At 60.5% G+C, this 21,502-nt stretch overlaps 2 protein-coding genes across 6 annotated transcripts in view; both read left to right on the top strand.

The window, feature by feature from the left end:
- The window catches only part of LOC116817868 (2'-5'-oligoadenylate synthase 3-like), a 209,185-nt gene that overhangs the window by 34,111 nt on the left and 153,572 nt on the right, over positions 1 to 21,502 (top strand).
- SMTN (smoothelin) overlaps positions 6,188 to 21,502 on the top strand; it is a 49,583-nt gene continuing 34,268 nt past the window's right edge. For 2 of the 5 annotated variants that reach the window (XM_032768294.2, XM_075060134.1), the window contains exons 1-2: positions 6,188 to 6,263; positions 7,690 to 7,904. In XM_032768294.2, the coding sequence (XP_032624185.1) occupies positions 7,854 to 7,904 (51 nt within the window). In that variant the 5' untranslated portion in view covers positions 6,188 to 6,263; positions 7,690 to 7,853. Of the gene's footprint in view, positions 6,264 to 7,654; positions 7,905 to 21,502 lie in introns of all 5 variants that reach the window. The other 3 variants (XM_032768296.2, XM_032768293.2, XM_032768295.2) reach the window with 2 other exon arrangements.

The following is a 21,502-nucleotide window of genomic DNA, read 5'->3' as shown; positions in this document are numbered from 1 at the left end:
CAGAAGAGAGTCACCTGGGCCGAACACTGGCTGGCAGGAACAAGGAACCCCATTGTGTCTGCAGGGCACTAAGGGATCCAAATTACATGCAGCCTTATTCAGCAGCAGTCCTGGTCCAGAAAAGAGAGCAGTGATGTGTATGGATGGTCCTTGCCATGCCGGGAGTTGTTGTGATAGGGAAACAAGCCCCACATGAGCAAGCCACACCACATGGCCCAGAACACCCTGAGCAAAGGGGAGCAGAGAGAGGACCAGTTTAATTATTAACGTGGTTATGCTGGAAGGCACTAATGGCCACCTAGGGAGTCCTGGATCTACACACCTCCTTAAAAGCCAATGGATGTGGCCAAGTCCCCCTCCTTCAGGCTCAACAGAAGGAGCATTCAAGCCCCTTTATGTAACAAAGACAGCTGCAGACAAGGGACGTGGCTGCCCAAGGCTATGGGGTGCATGGCCAGTCAGAGCTACCCCACGTAGATTAACAGGGGTTTCCTTGGCTGCAAACACAGGGGCTGGGACTTAGGTTGCAGGCTGTGTGTGTTAGAGGCAGAAAGCCAGCAGAAGCGTGACCTTGCGTCAAAGCAGAGGCACTGGGCTCCTTGGGCACAGAGCTTGCTGGAGAGGCAGGTGTGGGGATTTCTGAGCAAGGACACTGCCTGCTGCTTGTTTCTTCTGTGATCAAAAAGGACTTTGTGGACTTTCTGTGTCAATAAATAGAATTGCACAAAGACTAGAATTGACTGGGATCATTTGTTCCTCACTAATAGAAACAACCCTGCAAGGCCCTGAGTACGGGTGAATCACCCGGCCTGAAGGGGCAGTAAGGTCGTAGCATTGTCAAGGGACCATGTGCGGGGGCTGCAAGGGACAGCTCTGCCCAAAGAACTTACCGTCTTGGGTCCTGATGCTGCTAACACTGGTGCACATGCTTCACTTTAGCACGGCGCATTCAAGGTCCTAAAGCTAAATATATCCAGGACTTATAGGATAAGACAGGTCAAGGGGAGGGAAAACAACTTGCCCATGGTCATCCAACTGGCCCATGGCAGTACCAGGTCTGAAACCTAGGTCTCCTCTGAGTCCCTACACAGCAGCCTTAGCCTTAGGTTACCCTCACCAGGCTTGGGAGGAGCGAGTTGGCAGCTTGGCAAACTTCACCCAGGAGTGAACTTGCAAGGAGGAGATGTGAAGATCCAGGAGGACAGACAAATAATCCAAAGAGACCTAGCAAGGTTAGAACCCTCGGTGGGGAATGCCAGAAGGAGAGTCAGCTGATACATAGGAGGGAGTAAACATTTCCTCAGAGTGAGGAGCCCCTTGGGACACAGTCCTGGTTAAGGTAATGCAGTAACCCTCATTGGGCACCTGGAGCATGTAAGGGGGATGCTGCAGCTGGCCCATCCTGTGAGCAGGTGCTGGAACCCTGCAGGGGCTGCTAATTGGCTCCTGGGCACAGATGGCCGTTGTTGGCTAAGCAAAAGGAGTGGGCACCAGGGAAGGGTCTATCTTGGATCTGAAGCCCTAGGAAACAGCCATGCCTGGGCAGATGACTTGGGCTGCAGTTTCTTGATAAAGCCAGGAAGAAGGGGGAGTTTGGGCACTGAGCCAGAGGGGCACATCCTCATTACTTGAGACATTAAACTACCTAGCACAAGTGACTAGAGAACAGATGAGGAACGCTGTTGCAGGGAGAGGGACTTGGGTTTTCATGGATCTTTCCCCGTCTCTAACGTCTCTTTGGGCCGGTCTGTAGACCAGTTAGGTCAGCTTAATTATGTTGCTCTGGGCTGTGAAAAATGTCATGCCCTGGATGATAGCTAAGCTGACCTCAGCCCCGCTGTAGACACCATTAAATGCAGCAGTCGTTCAGGGGCGGCTCCAGGCACAAGCGCACCAAGCGCGTGCCTGGGGCGGCAAGCTGCGGGGGACTCGGGCCGGTCGCTGCGAGGGTGGCAGTCAGGCTGCCTTCAGGGGAACACCTGGGGGAGGTACCCGGTCCCGCAGCTTTGGGGATAATTTGGTGGCAGGTACGCCGAAGGCGCAGGACCGGTGGACCTTCCACAGGCATACCACCAAAAGCCGCCTGACTGCCGTGCTTGGGGTGGCAAAAACCATACAGCCACCCCTGCGATCACCTCTCAGAGAGGTGGGTTTACTACAGCAAGGAAGGAACCACTCCAGCCACGGTAATGTGTACACTACAGCCACAGCATATCTAGCATGGACAGCCTGAGGCCATGCAAAAGGATGCATTCAGCGAGCTGCGTCTGCTGGGGAGCAGCAGGGTAATGGTTAACAATAACAGCACTTAAAGGAACACTCACAGGTCCAATTTACACCCAGATGTGGGATTTCACAAAAAGCTGTCACAAACACAGCGTGGGACAGCAAAGTTTCCATGATGTGTTCAGTGTTTGTTTCTCTTTCCATTGGAAAGGAGTTTCTTTTTAAACAAAGCAGTCATCCCCCGTGGCATTGGCTGGGCCAGCGCACAACAAGCCAGGAAGGGAAATATGCTGAAGGGTGCAAGGACAGTGACAGACGTGTTTGTGCACCTGAGTTGAGGGAGAGGCACGAAGTAGCAGAATCTCATGAACCAGGAGGAGTTTTTTGGATGGCAAAGAGCCAGGTTTAATCATCTCTGGGTGCATTCAAGCGCGAGGGCCAGATCCAGGGCTGCATACAAAGTGCAGCTCTGGTGTGGGGGCTGCGGGGCGTTTCAGCTACCCCAGTGGATGCCCCCGCCCTGGGGCTGGCAGCCTCTGGGCAGCTCTACTCTAGGCCAGCTGCCAAAGGGATTCAGTGGTTATACGCAGAGGGCAGGCCCCCTCCGCTGAGGGCAGAGGGATGAGTCCCATTGTGCAAAGGCAGATCTGTGGGTCAGTGCTGTGGCTGCCATGCACTGGAGAACCTGGGCCTGGCTTTTAACCTGGGAGCATCCCTGGACAGGGCTGCAGAGCCACACCCCCGCAGCAGGCAGGGAGGGAGCGAGATGCTCTCCGCTGATGCAGCGTGTGGACTCCTAACCTGGTCTCTAGGCCCTCAGGTCATGAGTCGCTGAGCTCTGCCTGAGGCAGCCCCCCTGTTGTGTCTTCGCCCAGCGCCCCTTTAGGAAATCAGGGCCTACTTGTGGGGAGCCTGTTATTGCCAAAGGGCCATGCTGCCCACCGGGGGAGAGACCTCTTAGATCTGGTGAATGAGGGTGAAAAGCTGATGGAGAAGCAGCCACCCAGCCCCAGGCAGATACCAGACACCTAGGACATGACTCCCCAGGCAATGCCACTGCAGCCATCCAAAGGGGTTCTGCCAGCACTGGCTTCAGGCCCCTCTCTCACACAAGTTTCATCCATTGCCGTAGAAGCGGGCACAGAGCAAGACCCTCTGTCTGCTCCCTCTCCCAGGCCACTCACTCCAGAAGCAGGCAGCTCGTGGGTTGTGGTCTCGGATGTACAAACCCCCACCACATACTGACAGGGCTGTGATCTCTAGGTGCAGATGAGGGAGAGGGCAGGGAAGGGGTGAAAGTCACGGTGATGGAGTTCAGAACAAAGTCTGGAATCTGGGGCATGTCTGGTGCTCAAAATAAAGGGCTGACTTGCCATATTTAGTCCAAATAAACACAGGCCAGGCTGGGAGCAGGGAGCTGCCAGGCTAGAGCCTCCCAGGGCAGACCCAGCCCAGTTCCCCACATGGGAGGCAAGGCTGAGCCAAGAGACCCTGCCCAGCACCCAGCTCATCCCAGCCGCTGCCCTTGGGTAGCTTCTGCTGACCCAGAGCCCCAGGTCCTGCTCTGCCCTGTCCCTGAGCAGAGGGAGCAGAGACGGCAAGAGCTGCTAGGAGGAGGCAGCATCCTCCCAGGCCATGCGAGCAGCTGGCAGGTTGCCATGGGGACAGTGACACCTGCAGCTCAGAGCACATTCCCTTCCCACGGCATTGAGGGACTGAGGGAGCCACCCTCTCTGCGCAGCCTGACCCCGATACAGAGACAGCGACGGAAGTAGCCCTGGACCAAGCTCCCCACCCCTAACCCCAGCCCCAGAGGGTAACCTCAGTCTGTCTCCCAAAGATCTCCCCATCCTCTCACAGCCCCCCAAATCCCCAGATACACAGCTGGCCCAGCCTGGTCTGCTTGGATGCCTGCCCAGATATGGGCACTAGCCCCCACTCTGCTGCCAGTCCGCTTCCCTGCCCCCCACTACTTGCCTGGCCCAGAACAAGAACTTGGAAGAGGGCCCCTTGTTCAGCCTGACTCTGGCAGGGACAGTTTCCACCCCACTCCCTAGCAGGGCACCTCCCCCTGGTCTAGCACTGGAGAGGCTGCTGGGGCTTGCTCTCCCTCTCACAAGAGCAAGGCATGGAGGGGTGCAGGAGGGAACGTAAAGACCAACTGGCTGTTACTGCCATTCCCCTTGGGTCCCTAGGATCTGGGAATGCCCTCAGGGCAGGGCTGTTATGGGAACAGCAGCAGGATAGGGTGGCCCAAGCATAAGCTGTACTTACCTCATGCCCCTGGCTAAGCACATGACTCTCAGTGAATCACTAATATCCCCAAACCTCTGCTTCCTCTTCTGACACTGTGACCTCACTCCATTAATTAGTGTTTTTAAACACACCGAACACCTGACGAGCTACTAAAGTGCTATAATTACCCAGTTAGCCAAGGCATGCACCTGCCCCCTCCCCTCTCACTGCCTTCTGTTGGTAGAATCAGAGCTCCCCAGCTGTGTGTCATGAGCCTTGTTTTACTAACAGCTGCTGGAGATTCTCCTTTAGCTCATACAGAAGGGGTAGAAGTAGCAGAGTTCTATACCCGGCTGTAGCTCTGTGATTTCAGATGGCCAGTGCAGCACAATGAAGTCTTGAGGGGCCACAGATTTGTTGCAACATTTATCATTGTCTTTTGGCATCTTCTATAGCATCTACCCGCGCTGGGCCAGTAATAACCCCGCTTCTTCCCCTGCTGCCTTTGAACCTGCTCCTCTTTGGCTCTGTCCTTGGCTGGCTGTTTGGATTCTTGCAATTTGTACTGTTCACATCACTGTGGTATCCAGGCCCCAACACCACGCCATGCTCACCAGACAGAAGGGCTGGCTCTTCTCCCCCTTAGTGGGCTGTGACGTGGTGTGGCAGCCCAGCACAAAAACTACAGGTTCCACCCCATCAGGCCTCTTCTCCTGGGAGAGCATCAACCCCTGGTCACGCACACAGAGACTATCAAACGGGAGCCTATGCACAGCCATTCCCCAGTGCTCCCCACTGCCAAGCACAGCCCCCAAGCTGTCTAGCCATCAGCATGGGGTTCATAGGCATCACGCAGAGATGACTGTTAAAGAGTGATTTCAAGGAGTGGCCTTGCACGTGTTTTCAGGGAGCTCCTCCCGCACACATGGGCAGCATGGGAGAGAGCACGATAGCATGGTGGGGAACATGCCAATGGGTGCCGGAGGATGGCATGAGAGGTGTGGCTGGGTAAGAGACAATATGGAGGGCAGGGATAGGCTAGGCAGGGATGAAAGGCAAAGACAAGGCATTTGGGGAGTGGAGTAGGGGGCAGCAGTAAAGTGACATGGAGAGGAGTGGCAACAAGTCCGGGAGATAGTGGGGCAGTGGATGCCAGCAGCAGCTAGTGTGGGCTCAGGCCCCAGAACAGGCAGCCCCGCCCCCCTCCCCCGCACAGGCTCTGCCCCCAGCACAAGGAGCCCCAGGACAGGCTCCGCCCGCAGGACAAGCAGCCCCCACCCCTAGCACAGGCTCAGCCCCCCAGAACAGCAGCCCCCACCAGCACAGGCAGCCCCACCTCCGCACAGGCTCCGCCCCCAGAACAAGCAGCCCTCCCAGCACAGGTTCAGCCGCTAGCACAGCAACCCCCCCCCCGGCCTCCCCACAGTGCGGGCTCAGCCCCCCAACATCCATTCCCTGTACAGTACAATCTGCTCCGCCCCGCAACCCCCAGGCACGGGTATCTCCCTAGCCCCGCCCCGGCCGGCGCCTCTCAGAACTACACGCCCCAGAATGCCGCGGGCGAGGCGGGGTTCTGGCCAAGGGGCGGGGAGGGCAATGAATTGAAACGAGCCAATGGAGAAGCAAGGTGAGCCGGACTGGGCGGTCCGCGCCTGGTGACTGGTGGGAGTGGGTGAGTGGGCGGAGCTAGCAAACGGGGGTTGCGGGCTGGCGCGGCGGGCGCCGTACAGTCCCAGCTGGGGCAGGAGCGGAGCCGGGACGTGGCCGGGGCTCATGGCCTGGTCGAAGCAACGTTACGTGAGGTGCGCGGGGTAGCGCTCCGGATTAGAGGGGAGGCAGGCGCTGGCTAATCCGGATCGAGGGTTTGGAGAGGCAGCGGCCAGTGTGGGTTAAGGGACGGGCCATTCCTAGTGGAGAAGGGGGGCGGTGCTCTCTGATCCGGTAAAGGGATTAGTGGATCTGGCTAATCCCAGGGTGGGAGGTCGGGTGGTCTCTAATCTGGATTGTACAATTGGGGAGACTGCCAAATCTGGATTGGGGTGCTGTGGGCTGATCCAGATGAAAGAGGGGAGGGAAAGACGCTGACCAACCCCTCCCCCCAACCCAAAGAAACCCCGAAGTTGGGAATGTCTCATTTAAACCGAGCCCTGGCTCCCTGGGGCAAACTATTCCAGAGCTGTGCCCTGGGGCGTTTTCCTTCCCTTCCTTCAAGTGTCCGGTAGTGCCAACTGTCCGAGGTGAGCAACTCGTCTGATCTGGATTGGCAGTTCCTACTTCCTTTCGTCCATTCGTGGAGGCGAACCTAGCGCCAATGTGCATTAGGGAAATCTGGGACCCCGGCCAGTGCCAGCGTAGGACCTGGTAGGAGTGGGGGTGTAGGCCGTACAACCTTTCACACAGGGCTAGTTTGTCTGGACCTGAGACAAGCCATGCCTGAAAGTGGCAAATGGCTATTTGGTAGTTTATGTGAAATGAGCTTGGCCAAATCTCCACCTCACAGCTGGGGCTAGCTGGTGACCCGAGATGGCCATGGATGGGATGAGCTTCCTGTCGTCCCAGAGCAGAGTTCTCCACTTTGTCTAGTAGCCTGATGACTTTCACCGGCACTAAACTCTGAGGGCAACAACTACAATGGGCAGGGCTGGGGGAATTGGCCGGCACTAAAAGGGTGGGTATGCTTGGACCAACCAATCCACAATAAACGGGAGGTAACTGATGTGATTGGCTACTTCCCTTTCTTGGTTATAGTTCTTTATGCCCAAATATTGTACCTCTCTGAGGTGGAATGGCTCTTATTTTGGTTTTAATAAGATCAAACTGCATTTGGGGAATCTCTCTCTTCCTGATCAAAAAGTGGGTGGGTGTGTGGAGAGATGTGGGTGGATGGTGTCTCTGGATAAACAAACTAGGGAGGGAGCAAGGTTAAGGGTTGCTGGCAGATCTGGACGCAGGAACATGGGGTGCAGTGCTGGAGAAGTAGTCAGAAGCCTTGTGTGAGTGGGATGGGTGCATTTAGCTCAGGTTCTGCCTCTGGCAGAGCATAGCATGTGGGTGATGAACTTGGAGTAGGCTGTGGTTCACTTTCAGAGTGACTCTGTTTCCAGCACTGGGATTAGCAGCCAGTGAAACAGCTGTAGGTTGATCCCATTTGCCTTTCAGTAGAGGTTTAATAAATCCAGGAATCTCTTTGCAGGCATGTCAGCGAAGCTGCAGTCTGTTTCTTTGCAGAATTCCTTCTGTGAGCTGGCAGTCCCAGTACAGCACGGGACCTGACCCCAGCCCTACGGCCCACTCCCATCCGCTCACTTCCACGCAGCATCCAGCCCTGAGAGCGGCCCAGAACAGTGCAGTGACTGAGACTAGGCCTGCATTCGGAGTGAAGGGAGGCAAGCATGTCTGAAGAGAACCTTCTGAGCATGGATGAGGGAGCGCTCCGGAAACTGGTGAGTCCCTCCTGAGGTGCAGCCCCGTAGGAATGTGTGTGTGTATCCTGACCTTGGTGGTGTCCTCTCTGCAGAGTGCTCAGACCTTCCCTGCTGAAAGAAAAGAGAAACCACTGCCAAGTTCACCTTTCTGCTGGAGCCTTTCCCCGGATAGCGTGGCACTGGCAGCTGTAGCCTATGGTGGTTGGCTGAGTGCTGGGGCTCTCTGGGTGCCTGGGAGTATGTGTCAGGTGTTCAGCTGTAATTGGAATGGGACAAAGAAATAGAAACAATTCCTGTAATCTCCAGAGCACAACCTGGGGAGGACGTATGGACAGCCTGCTGCTGCCAGAGGAAGGCCCTGCCCACTGGGGTTGTGGCTGTGTTTCTGTTTACACTGTAACTGTTGCTGGCTGGGGGGACTCAGGTACGGCCCTGCCATGCTTTGGTCTTGCGGTGTAAATGGGACGTTTGTGGACCTAGGCTGTGGCACAGTTTGGGATCTGGTTGAGACCAGTTCTCTCCCATGGTGGAGACAGCTCAGTGCCGTGGCTGTTAGGCCCTGTCTACACTTCCTTTGAAACTGGTTTCCTAGCTGCTGGCTTGCTCGGTGCCTGGTGGTGCTGCTGTGCGCTATGGGCGTGCGCTTGGGTGAGCTTGGCTGGCACAGCTGGAGAGGCTGGGAGGCTGCTTGTTTGAAACTCAGGAGGTAAAACGTCTCTGCCTGCTCCCCAGAGACCCCCTGGGTCAGGTCTGGGTCTGGGAATGGCGTGAACGTGGCTGAAGCTGAGCAGTGCTAGTTTGTACTCAGGCCTGGGCATAACAGAAGGGTGAGCGGTCCTAACCCACTGCTGTGTGGGGTGGGGGCAATGAGACAGGGCAAGTCTAGTGGAGTGGCCTGGGCTGGCCAGGTCCCTGAGCCTGGGGATGCTCCATACCATGAGGCCTGAGCGAGCTGTGTCTGCGGGCCCTGCGTTTGGAGCCAGTTGCTGGCTGCAGGGCCTGTTGTCTATCTCACCAGTGCCTGGAGATAACAATGACTGACCCCTGGGAGCGCCCTGTGTGAGTGCCCGCCCCGTACCCCTGGCTGTGTGCTGAGCTCTTGGCTAAGGGGGGGCTCGGGTCACTTCCCTATCTGGGACTGCGAGTGCTCCCCACTGAGCCAGATGCATTGGGCTCCAGCCACTGCTCTCATGAGAGCTCTTTGTGGCTTTCCTCCCTATGGGGCTCAGTGAGGTGGGGAGCGCCAAAGCGTGTTGGCCCAAGTCTCCTGAGGTGGCTGCTGCTGCTGCTTGATCCCATGAGGGGCACAGGGAACCTGGGGGGTCAGCTCCCGCCCCTGCTGAGCCCCCCCAACCAGTGCCTGACGATGGGGCACATCCATAGGCAGAGAGGGTGGTGGGTGCCCAGTGAGCAGCAGGGTTAGTGCTCGCTCTCTGAGGAAGCAGGGCTCTGCCACGCCCTAAGTGATGGCCCCTTGGGTGCTAGACCTCCTTGTTCTGGCACTGGAAGAGGAGAGGGGGGTGCCACTCCCCAGCTCTGTGTCTGGCACGGTGGGGCTCTGTCATAGCCCTTGCAAGCTCAGTGTCCTGTTGCTACTGACCGTATCCCTGGCCTTGGCGTGCATCAGTCCCTTCCGCACGCTGTCCCAGACACACTCTGCCCTTGCCCCATCGCCTTGCCCTGCTCAGCTGAGCCTGGGCTCTTGGCTCCTGCTGCCAGGGACAGGAGTTAATGCTGTTGCTTGTCACCTGCCTTGTGCTTGTCTGGCTTGGGTCTCTGTCTCCTGCCCGCTCAGGTGGCCCTGCCCTGCACCTGACACCTGCTCTGTGCTGCTAGAATCCAGTCACAACAGGAAGCGCTCTGCCCCCTCTCTGCAGGGCCTCCTCCCTGGAGCAGCCAGCGCTCCCCATCTGCTCCAGCTCCCTCCCTGGCGCGCATGTCATGTTGCTTAGCGTGCCTGGGGCTGGGGCAGAAACCTTCCATCCCCCTCCTTTTGCCACCCACTTGCTGTGCCCAGCAGCAGGCAGCTCCAGGACCACTTGCTCCTTCGGCAGCAGCACATCCTCCTCTGCCCTGTTTCTCACCCGGCCTGCTGGACAGACCCTGGGTCCCCGGGCAAGGCGTCTGCAGTCCCCCCGCAGTAATAACCCCCACCCTAGGCCCCCTCCCTGCTCAGTGTGTCCTGCCTGCTGGAGTGGTCAGAGAGCTCCCAACCCCAGGGTGAGGAAGTCGGGGGGGACTCCTGAGTGGGTGCCAGCCAGCGGTCTGCTCCGGAGCACACTGCTGGGGCTGAGGTCGGGCAGGCGGGGCTGCAGCCTGTGTGGCTGTGCTGTGCTTCCTCAGCAGGGAGGCTAGATTTCCCCCCTCCTTCCCACCAAGAAAGACACCCTCCAGTGGGCAGTCCTGCCCCCCCCCCCGCCCAATCCAGCCCCGCAGAGCAGCTCAGTGGGGGGTTAATGATGGACAGCACTGGAGATGGGGCCTGCGGCCAATTGGTGGCCTATCGCCCAGTGTGATTTACTGGGGCCGTCGTGTGGCCGAAGGCCTGCAGCTAGGGCCCTGGGTTCTGGGGGAGGCCCCAAAGGCCCCATGCTGCCCTGTCTGCTGTGGGGCCAGGCACGGCTGGACTGCTAATCACCCCCTCCCCCATCTCGGCTGCTGGCCCCTAGCAGGAGGGTTTGGCTCTCGCGCTCCAAAGGCCAAACTGCTGGTGGCCGAGGTGCCGTGTCAGTAATCCTGGGAAATGGTTAACGGCAGGAAGCTGAGTCAGCCTGGGAGGAACATCCCGTCTCAGCAGGCAGCAAGGACTGGAGACCTGGCATCCCCGGAGCTCGGGGGGGCCAGTGTTTGGCCTGTCCATCCTGCACGTGTCTGGGAGCCAGCCCTTGGGAGTGTGCTCTGGGTGGAAATGTGGGGGCCGACCCCCGCCCCCTCAGGTTCGGCGGGGGAGAGTGGACTGATTTCCCCCCCCCCCCATGCTTGGCAGCGGGGAATGGACTGACGCCCCCTCCCCCAGGCTCGGCGGGGGAGAATGGACTGACCACCCGCCCAGGCTTGGCAGCGGGGAGTGGACTGACCCCCCCCCCCTCGGCTCAGCAGGGGGAGAGGGCAGCGAGAGCGGCATTACGTGGCGCTGCAGAGAAGAAGGCTGTCGCCCCCCATGGTGGGGAGCTGATGTGAAGGAATGGAGGAAGCTGGCACTAGATCAGCAGAGGGGGAGGCACTGGACAGCAGATAGAGCAGCCAGCTGGAGTGAGGGATCCTGCAGGGAGCCCGGGGTGTGGCTGGAGGGTGAGACTGATCGTCTCAGTGCGGTGAGCTGGGTGGGGCTCAGTAGTCCAGGCCGGAGGAGATGGGCCTTGGTGGAGGGGGAGCAGGTGCTGTGGTGCACCGAGCAGTGCGGCCGAGGCGGAGGTGTGGGTGCAGAAGGTGAGCTCCGGATGAGGCCAGTGTTGCAGCCTGCGCTGAGAGGGGGAAGGGGACATGGGCACAGGGGTGCAGCCTGGGCTGGGGAGAGAAGGGGGCGGGGGCACAGCCTGGGCTGTGTGACACTCCACTGAAGCAGAGTCTCAGTGGAGGGAGCAGCCCCGGGGCAAGCTGGGGCACCTGGTTTGCTAGGTAGGAGTGGGGCTGTGCTGGGAAGGCACCGGGCGCTCACACGGCTGTTGGGAGAGCAGCAGGCCTGCCCGGTGCCAGGAGAGCGATTGCAGTCAGACGCTCGTCACAGGCTCCATGGAGGAGGGCGCTTTCCGGGTGATGCCCGGAGGAGGGGAGCTCTGCAGGGGATGGCATTGGGTCAGGGTGGTGGCAGCTGTTGGAGGGTTACTGGGAAGGGCAGCAGTGTGGGGAGGTGGGAGGGCATGAGAGGAACCCGCATGTGAGGCCTGGCTTGCGTGGGAGCCCCTTGCCCTGTGTGGGGCCCCGCTGTGGGGCAGGCACTCCCCAGCGACAGCAGCTGGTGCTGGATGGCTGTTTGGGGGCCTTATCTTGTCTCCTGCACAGTCCCGTGACCGTCCCCTGCCCAGGGCCCAACTGCCCCCTCGGGGCCCATGGCCGTCACTGAGCTCTTCTTTGGGTTGCTTGCTGACGGGTCTCCAGGTGCATCTGTCCTGGCGCCTGGTTCTTGTGGCCAAGGCCCTGGCGTCTCACGTGGACTCTGCTGCGGTCTGACTGAGTGGCCTGAATGGAGAGTGTCTGCCCTGCTAGAGCCCAGTGCTAGGCTGTCACTCGGGCCCTGCTCCTCTGTGCGCTTGGAGGGTGAATAGAAGAGCCGGGGAACCCAGCTCGACCTGTTCTGAGTGCGCGGAGGTGCGGAGCCCTCGCTGCGGCCACGTTAGAGAGGGGCTTTATTTCTGTTGCCTGGTATAGACCACAGGTGCCCTAGCTGTGCCGGAAACCCCTCTGTGCCTCAGTTTCCCCTTGAATTCTCCTCATACCCTGGGGAGCCAGGGGCTTGACTCAGTCAGTGATGGAGCAGCTGGAGGGTGTGCTCGGAGGGGGAGAAGCATGGCTGGGATCCAGCGATGGCTGTCTCTCCCCTTCTCTGCCCCTCCAGAGGCTACTCGGTCCAGCTTCTCCCCCCACAATGTGGATTGTCACCTGTGCTCTCGTCCGGCCTGGTGGTGGGTGCTGTGTGTGCAGGATGGGGCATGTAGGCAGAGCAGCAGGGGCTGGGCCCAGGCATTGTGGTGAATGGGTTTCTCTGATGCATGTCACTCTCACCCTGTCTCCCCTGTGGGGCTGGAGAGGGCTATCCCCATCCCTGGCTGTGTGGGGAAGCCCCCTGCTCAGGGGCTGTCCCTAGCCCTGTGCTCTGCCTTGGGCGGCTGGGAGAGGCCCCTTCCGAGCTGGCATGGGAGGAGGGATTTTTCTGCTGGCTTTTGGCTCTGCCCGTGCTGGAAGAGGATTAGCCCATATAAGGAGAAACTGCCTGCCTCTCCCTGCACTTCCTCCCCCTCTCCACGCCCAGACGCCTCTGCTTCCCCCTTCCCAGCCCTAGCTCCCTTTAAACCAATGCGTTCTCGCTCCCTCCTGCCCTTTCTGCTTTCCTCCCCATGCTTTCCTGAGGGGTTTGCCATGGGGTGGGTGCGGGCCAGTTCTTAGGGGGCACCTTGTGGGTGGGGAGGGTAGTGATCTCTGCAGAGTTAGCTCCTGTCCTGTGCAGGTGCTGCCTGTCTCGGGGCTTACCTGGCTGACTCGCTGGGAACCTTTCCGCTCCTGAGCTGGGTGTGTGCCAGGCTCCCTGGAGCTGAGCTCTGCCCAGGGTGGCGCTGCCCTGGCCCAGCTGGCAGCTGATTGGCTGGTTTGTATGTTCACACTGCTGCTTCCTCTTCTGAAAGGGAGCCGGGCAGGCTCCTGGGGCTGACTCAGCCCATGTGGCAATAAGGGACGTGTGGCCAAGCCTGATCATGGGGGAGACAGAGCCCCCAGGTCCTGCGGCCTGCATGGGGTGGCACCAGCCCTGAGAGCTTGCCCTGGCAGCCCTAGCTGTGGGGATCTGGGTAGCCCCCTGGCAGGGCTACAGTGCAATCAGGGGGATTGTAAATGTGTCTGAGGAACATGGAGTAAAATCCTCCCAGAGAGAGGGGGAGACTTGCACCCCTGGCACACAAGGCCTAGGGCAGAGGGGCCCGCGCTGTCGCGTGGATACCCCCACCTCTCGCACGCAGCTGGGTGCATACATGGAATCCAGCCCAGCCTGTTAAGCTGTGCTGAGCCCCCTCTGGACCCGGTCGACCCAAAGCTGGGGCTTGTGCCCCGCTCCTGGCCTCTCCACATTCCAGTCTGGCTCATTAGAGAGGCAGAATGCAAATCCCCTCCCAGCTGGGGCCAGACAAAGGTGGGGTCAGGGCTGGAGGGGTGCAGGTGCAGGGTCCACCTGTTTCTTCAGTGATGCCACCCCCCCGCCCACTTGGAACCTCGCTTTACCTTCCCTCAAGCCCTCTCCCAACCCTGGCTCTTGCTTTCCCACTGATCCCCCTCCCTCACCCACCTGCAGTCCTTCCTTTGAACTGTTGTGCAGTGTTATGTGCTGTTAAACAGCTTCCATGACCCACTCCAGAGATGGCTGCCTGGGGCTGGGGTGTATGGTCCTAGAGACAGGTGGTCTGGAGCACCTTTAGAGGTGCAGGCTGTGAGAGAAGTGCACCCGACTACTGTCTGTAGCTCTGTCTGCTCAGTCAGTCCATCCATGTGCCCAGTGTCTGGCTCCTTGGTGCCCTTCTCCCCATTCAGTGCTGGCTCCCTCCAGTCCTTTGCCTGCCCCCAAAGCCATGTGGGTTTGGAGGCAATTATAGCTTCCTAGCTGCAGCTGCCTATAAATGGGACAACGTGCCCCATCCCAGTGCTGGGGAGAGGCCTGTGAATGGCAGGGGGCTCTGGCACTGCCAGGGAAGCCGCCCACCCGTGACTTGCTGGAGCCCTATTTACAAGGCTGCATTGTATGTTTCGCTAGGCAGGCGTTAGCTCGTAACCGTTAATTTATTGCCTGGCGGGGGTGTGTGTGCACAAGGGCCTCTGGCACAACCCGAGCTGAGCGGGGTGGGACGTTCAGTCCTTTCCCTGCCGATCGGCTCAGGCTGTGGTTTCCAGTACATTTGTTTCCCCTGCGCTGCTGGCCGCAGAGCATCGAGGGCTGTTTGTTTTCCCTGCCTTGGGCTCAGTGCTGACGTGGGTTAGAGATGTGATGCTTCCCCTGCTCTGTTGTAATCTCTGGTCCGCAGAGGGAATGCTATCCAGGGAATCAAGCACAGAGCAGTGCCCCCTAGAGCCAGCGCAGAGCTGGAGACCCTGGCTGGCTTCTCTCCCTTTCTCCGTTCTCCCCCATCCCTGCTGGCTGGCTGGGAGCGAGAGGGCTCCAGAGGCCCCATAATGGAAGAGAAGCCTGGTCTCTGGCTGGGCTGCTCCCTCAAGAAGCATTAGGCTGAGGGGTGCAGCTGCGACTGGAGAACTGCCAGCTGTGGGGCCGGAGAGCTGCCAGCGTTGGGCGAGCATGATGTGTGCCATTCTCCCTGGCTGTCTGGGGTCCTGGCCCACGCGCTGGGCGAACATGATGCCTGCCATTCCCCCTGGCTGGCTGGGGTCTTGGCCCGCGTGCTGGGTGAGCATGTTGCGCCCTGGGCAAGCATGATGCGTGCCGTTCTCCCAGCTGGCCGGGGTCCTGGCCTGTGCTCTGGGCGAGCATGATGCGTGCCGTCCCCCGCCCCCCGGCTGGCCGGGGTCCTGGCCTGCGCGCTGGGTGAGCCTGATGCGTGCTGTTCTCCCGGCTGGCCAGGATCCTGGCCCACACGCTGGGCGAGGACGCCATGTGGCGCAGTGGTGTTGGCTGCAGGCTGTGTCTCAGCAGGGAAGGGGCACGGGAGCTCCTGGGAGCGTGTGTGCCAGCCATGTTGATTCAGGCGGTCCTGCTCCCAGCAGGCCAGTGCGACCTGCTCTCTGCCCTTCCGGCATGCCCGGGGGCCGGGCGTGCCGCAGAGGGATGTGGGGCGGCCAGGAAATGGAGCTGACAACAGAGGTAAATGTGACCCATTGTCCAGGAAATGAGGCCGGGGCCAAGCGCTGTCAGCAGGATGGGGGAGGGAGGGAGGCAGGCACGCTGTGGGGCGCAGGCTGGGAGAGGGGTTCCCTCCTTCCTGCTCTGATGAGGAGCTGCAGCGCCAAAAGGTGGGGAAGAGGGGCACCTCCTGTCCGCACCATAAGGAGGAAGGCTCCAAACCCCCCCATGTCCCCTCCCACCATCCCCACTCTGCCCTCCTCCCTGCGCTGCTGTGCAGTGATACCGGTCCCCTCGGAGAGCTGCCATGCTGGGGGCTGGGCAGGCCTGTACCCGCATCCAGTGGGACAGGATGGGACGGGGCCTTTCCAGAGGCTGCAGGTGGAGGCTGCTTTGGTGGATGGGAGGGGGAGGGGTTGGAACTGCTGGGGGGGGTGCCCCCCACTCACTCTGCATGGCAAATGCAGGGGGTTCCACCTCTCCTCCTCCCCTCCCCCAGAATGTCCTTGCTGATGCTGCACAGGGAAGCCCCTGCCTTGGCTTTGGAGTCCCCCGCATGTCTGAGCTCTGAACGAGCTACCCCGGGTCCAGCCTGCCTGGCCCCTCCTTTTCTCTGCACAAGGGGCAGGGCTGCACTCTCTGTCCCTAGGGGGCCTGGCTGGGCTCTGGCTCGGGGTGCAGCCATGGGCTTGTGACAGCCCCACATGCCCTGCTGTTAGCAGCCCCGGTGAGGAGAGCCCAGGACTCGCTGGGGGAGTATCTGCTGCTATGCGTCAGCCAGGGAGCAGCCGGAGCCAAGCGGCTGCCCCTGTCTAGGTTCCCTTTATGCTCTCACGGGTGCTGCTGGCAGCATCCCCCCCAGGGCTCCGAGTACGCTGCTGCCACGGGTGACCTGCCCCGCCCCGCCCCACTGAAGCAGGTGGCTGAAGGAGTCGGTCTGTGTGCTAATCGCTCCTGCTGCCGGGGGCAGCTGACCCTGCAGGCTGGCAGCTGAGGGGGGAAGCACCCAAGCCCGCCCTTGTGGGTGGTGGTTCCTGGGGGGCAGCACGTGCCCAGCTCTCGGCCCTGGGGTGGAATAGCTACTGTTTGCATGTTGCCAAGTCAGCTGTTGCTAGGCCTAGCACTGTTCTGACTCTGAATGGCCCAGGGGCTGGCCCAGGCTTCTGCAGGAGGAAGCCCAGAGCCAGGGCACCTGCTTCCCACCCCACAAGCTCTTGATCCTGTGGAAGCTCCAGAGAGGAGCCTGGGGGGCCCAGTGTGGTGCGCTCACCCTGCAGAGCAGGCAACGGCACTAGGCAGGTCTGGGCCATGGAAGGGCAGAGGGAGGTGCTGTCCTGGGCTGGGTGTGCCCCAGGTGCCCCAGGCGGGAGATGCATTGCGGGGGACAGAACGGCCTGCTCTGGCTGTGGGATGTCACGAGGGGAAGCTGTGGCTTGGCCTTGGCCTGCTGACGATTGCCGTGTGCCCACTACGGGTTCACCCCGGGGCAGGGCATGCTTGGGTCTGCCAAGGGGAGGGCAGGTGGCCCCCTGGCCCAGGATGCTGTGCAGTGCACCGTAGCCTCTCCTGAGGTGAAGAGTCCGGCTCAGCGTTGCTGGGCGAGGACAGGCGGGAGCACCGATCCCTGGCTGGGCTGGGCAGGGCGTGAGGCGCTCAGAGCTTGTGCCCCCATCCTGGCAAGGGGAAGGGCCCTGGGCCCCGGGCCTCATGCTGAGCTCAGCTTCCTCCCCAGAGCTCCTCATGAGCTCCTGTCCTCTGGGAGCCTGACTCCTGCATCCCTCAGGGCCTCTGGTGACTGCCCCAGTGGCAGCCCAGGGCTGAGGTCTCTCATTGCCCCCGGCCTGCATAGCCACAATGGAACGTGGGTGGCTTTGAACCAAAAAGGCCATTGAGACAGCTGGCCTGGCAGTGCCATGGGGGAGCGTGGGGAGTGGTGGAATCCTGGCTCTGTGGGATTGCTGAGTGCAGGCAGGAGCACTTGGCTTTGGGGCCAGGATGATGGGGAAAAGGGAGAGTCCACAGGGGAGAGTGGGGCAAGGTACCAGCCTTGGCGGGCTGCGTGGGGGTTGGGGGGCATCGGGCTGTGAATCTAAGAGACCCCAGTGGAGCTGACTCATGGGAGGCGTGAGCCCTCACAGCCTGTCTGCAGATTGAAAGGGTATCGCTGCCAGGCAGGGTTTCCTGTCTGTGGCTGGGTGGGGTGGGTGTCTCCATGTGGTGTCTCCTGCCTGCTCCGTGTGCCAGCGCAGTGCGTGGCACTGCATGACTGACCTGGGGCTGTGGGGGGAATGTGTGTGGTGCTGCTTCCTGGGGATAGCAGCCACTGGCCTGGCTAGTCAGTGTGGAGTCCCCCTCTGCCCCCCCCTTTACTGGAGCAGCTGCTGAGAAGAGGTGGGAGAAGGCCCGGAATGGAAGGGGTAATTTCCGCATTAGCTGCCCCTCCCTTGCACACCCGTCCAAGGGGAGCAGCGAGAGGCCCTGTCTCTTCCCAGCTGTTCTCCCTGCGCCTCTCTCCAGAACTGACTCGCTTTGCTTGCCAGGGTCCACGGAGTCTGAAGCTGCTTCCCTGCCCCAGGGGCAGAGCCTGATCCTGGCTTGCAGCCCCCTGTGAGAGAGCCCTGCCTGGGGCTGTGTGGAAGAGAGCCACTGGCCCCTGGCTGGCAGTCCCCCTGCCATGGGGACTGCTCTCAGCTGTTGTGAAGAGGCACCAGTTGCTTCAGGGTGTGAGAACCAGCTGCAGTGTGGCTGATACCAACTGTGCTGATGGGCAGCGCGTGAGGGGGAGGGGTCTCCACTCAGAGCCAGACGGGACCATGCTCATGGCTCCAGAAGGGAGCTGCTATGCTTGCACGCTCTGGAGTATCGGGCAGTCCAGCGTGAGCCCTGTGCCACTCAGCGCCCTGCTGTCTCTGACAGCCTCCTCTCAGAGTGGGGTCCCGCCAGCACGTCCCTGGGGCTCAGACGCTCTCCCAGGAGGTGCCTTGTAGCCCGCAAAATGCCACCTCTTGCCCTAGTGTACGTGCCCTGGGCTCCAGGGCAACCTGTGAGTGAAGGGGAGAGGGATGCCCAGGACTCTGCCACCTGGTCCCACCAGAGGCCCCGTGGCTGGTACCTGGCTATCTCCCCTCCCCCTCACACCAGTTAATCTCTGCTTGGTATCCCTTCCATCTCGTCTTTTCCTCCCTCTGCTCTTCTGTCTGACCCCATCCCCATCAGACCGTGGGGATGAGCTGGGAGCTCCGGGGAAGGGAATCCCTCCTGTTCTCTGGGGATCCAGGGGCAAGGGGTCTGGCAGGCCAGTGCACCCAACGCAGCATGGCGCAGAGCACTGGTGACCCGCGCTCACCCTCTCTCCTGGCGCTATGGGCTCTGGATAGCTGTGGGCCATTTGTGCAGCTGTTCCGGGCCAGGTGTTTGGGATCCAGGCAAGGACTAGCAGCTCCACCTCATGCTTCAGCGTCTAGGAAGCAGAATCTGGCGCAGCTCTGAGCCACCCTACTGGCTGGTCTCCCCACCCCCCGGTGTGCCTGCCAGCTCCCCAACCTGGTGCATCAGAGCCACTTCCTAGGGACTCCACCATTGAGCGCCCTAGTGGTGGGGAGGGGTGTCACAGAGTCCCCGGGCAGTGCTCTGAAACTGCTCCCCACAAAGCCAGTCTGGACTTTGGGGAGCCTCCTCTCCCTTGGAGCAGACTGTCTCCAGGGCAAGAAGCTCACATGGCTCCACCTCCTGGGTCTCTCCTTGGAGCATTCAGTATCCTCTGTCCCTCCGTGTGCTTCCCACAGCGAGTCCGTCCAGATGGGGTCCTGGGGATACCAGAGGGTCCTGCACCCCCCACTTCACAGTCAGATGTGACTCTTAGCCAGCCAGTCAAGGCTAAGAGTCACATCTTAGACTCAGATAAACAGAGGTTTATTAGATGACAGGAACACGGTCTAAAACAGAGCTTGTAGGTACAGAGAACGGGACCTCTTAGCCAGGTCCATTCTGGGGCCCAGCGAGTCAGACAACTCGTCTGTCCTCACTTCCCATCTCCAGCCAGCTCCCAACTGAAACCCCCTCCAGCCCCTCCTTTCTGGCCTTTGTCTCTTTCCTGGGCCAGGAAGTCACCTGACCTCTTTGTTCACCTTTAGCTATTCCCTTGCAGGAGGGAAGGGCCCTGGCCATTTGTTGCCAGCATACAGAGTGTCGGCCATTTATGCACACTGGAGACTTAAGAAATGCATAGGGGAAACTGAGGCATCCACCCAGTATTCAGAGGAAACATTAAGAACAGTCCCACTTCGTCACAAGGGGGTCTGGGGCAGACAATGTTTACCCCACTGTGGGTGCATGAGCTTCCAGAGGCACCAAAGGGCACTGGCTTCTTGGGGGAGGGTCCAGCTGGCCTGGCATCTCCCAGAATGATGCTTCATGTTGGCACTGTGAGCTCTGGCTGTGGAAACGGGGGAGCTGGTGGCTGACCCAACCCACACCATGCTTGGTGCCCCCCCTCCCCCCCCCCCCTCATCGCATGTGGGCTGAATCCAGGTTGCTGGTGAAATCCGGGCCCAACCTACCGCTGCTTTGTCCAGGCTGGAAGTGGGCACCAGGGCAGGAGCTGCCAGGAGGGAAGTGGGGGCTGGGGGGAGCCTGGGGCCATCGCCTCCTGGACTGGCACCTGGGGGACTCACCCTCTGTTGAGCGGTTGCAGTGTGTGGCCAGGAATCTGGAGTGGGGCCTCCCCCCCGGGGGGTTTATGGAGCAGTGTCCCTAGCTGGCTGTTGGGGGGCTGATGGGGAATGGGCCCAGGCTACAGATGATTGGAGATGTTAATTCCACCCTAGCCCAGTCCCCCAAGGAATGGACAAAGGCTGGGGCTGCTGGGATGGGAGCTGCCTGCCCCCGAGGGGATGGGGGCAATGCTGGTTCACTTCCTGCACTGTGGGTCTTTCCCCTTGGACCTGGTCAGTGGGCTGCAGGGTTTGTTTGGCTCCAGGTGCTCAGGGGGAGGGGAGGCAGAAGGAGGAGCCCAGGCTGGGGCTGGCACCGCTGCTCCCACCCCTCAAAGGCTCCATCTCGAACAGCAGCTGGTTTGGGTCAAATAGTTTATTTTTAACAAATTCCATGAGAAATAGCTGCTGGAGCCAGTGGCTCCTTCAGCACTGACATGCTGCAGTCAGAGAGGCACTCCGGCTTGTGCAGGGCCCAGCTGGCTGTGCTCCTTTCCTTGCTTCCTGGGGTTTCCTGGGTCCCCACCCCTTGGGGCTGGGGGTCTCTGGGCTCTTCTCTCCCGTTAGGCCTGGGCCTGGCTTCCTGCACCTGGCCTAGGCGTGGGGTCCCTGTCTGGTCCCTGGAGATGAGTGCCTGTACAGAACAAGGCAGGAGCGCTGCTGAAGCAACAGCAAGGGAGCCACCCTTGGCTCCTCGGCCAGGCCCAGGGCCCTGGGCCCACATGGAGCCTGCGGTGCCCTTTGTCCTGCATGGCTGGTGCTGCCCGTGGCAGCACTCTGCAGACCTGTCTGAGCAGCCTTCCCCAGAGCGGCAGCAAGGTGTCCCGTGTGGGGGACTGGCTGATGGGGTCGGGGGGAAACATGTCCTGTTTTGCCCAGGGTTTGGGGGGTTGCTGGACCTGAGGTCTCTGAGCTGGCACTCTGCCCCTCAGGATGCTCTGTGCAGCTAGGAGCCCAAGTTCTTCACAGCCACCCCCGCCAGCTCCAACCACTCCCGAATCTGCAGTGTTCCCTGTCCCACCCAGTACCCAAGGTGCTGCCCCTCCCCTCCCATGGGCCTACCTGCTGTACTGGCATGTGCCAGTGCTCACTGGTGCTGGGCTGGGCAGTGCTGGGAGTGCCATCAGAGCTCGTCTTGTGGCAGGTCAGTGCGGTGGCTGCAAACAGCGTCTGACCAGGCTCCTCTGGCTCATGGAGCAGGGGGCCCTGTTCGCTCCAGACAAGGGGGAGCTGCTTCTCCCTTGGGGCGCCCAGTCACTGATGAGAACCTGTGCCCAGTGCTTGGTCACTGCACTGTGCCCCCTGCTTCCCCATTCTCTGGACAGCCCAATGTGGCTCTCCCGCCTTGGCTTTGTGTGCGTGTGTACGTGGGGGGGACAATGGCTGGACATCGCTCCCAGCCAGAGCCCTCC

This window comes from Chelonoidis abingdonii, chromosome 22, assembly GCF_003597395.2.
Source record: "Chelonoidis abingdonii isolate Lonesome George chromosome 22, CheloAbing_2.0, whole genome shotgun sequence".
Classification (NCBI taxonomy): domain Eukaryota; kingdom Metazoa; phylum Chordata; order Testudines; family Testudinidae; genus Chelonoidis; species Chelonoidis abingdonii.
The sequence above is the reverse complement of the archived record's forward strand: the minus strand, read 5'-3'. Positions and strand labels throughout refer to the sequence as shown.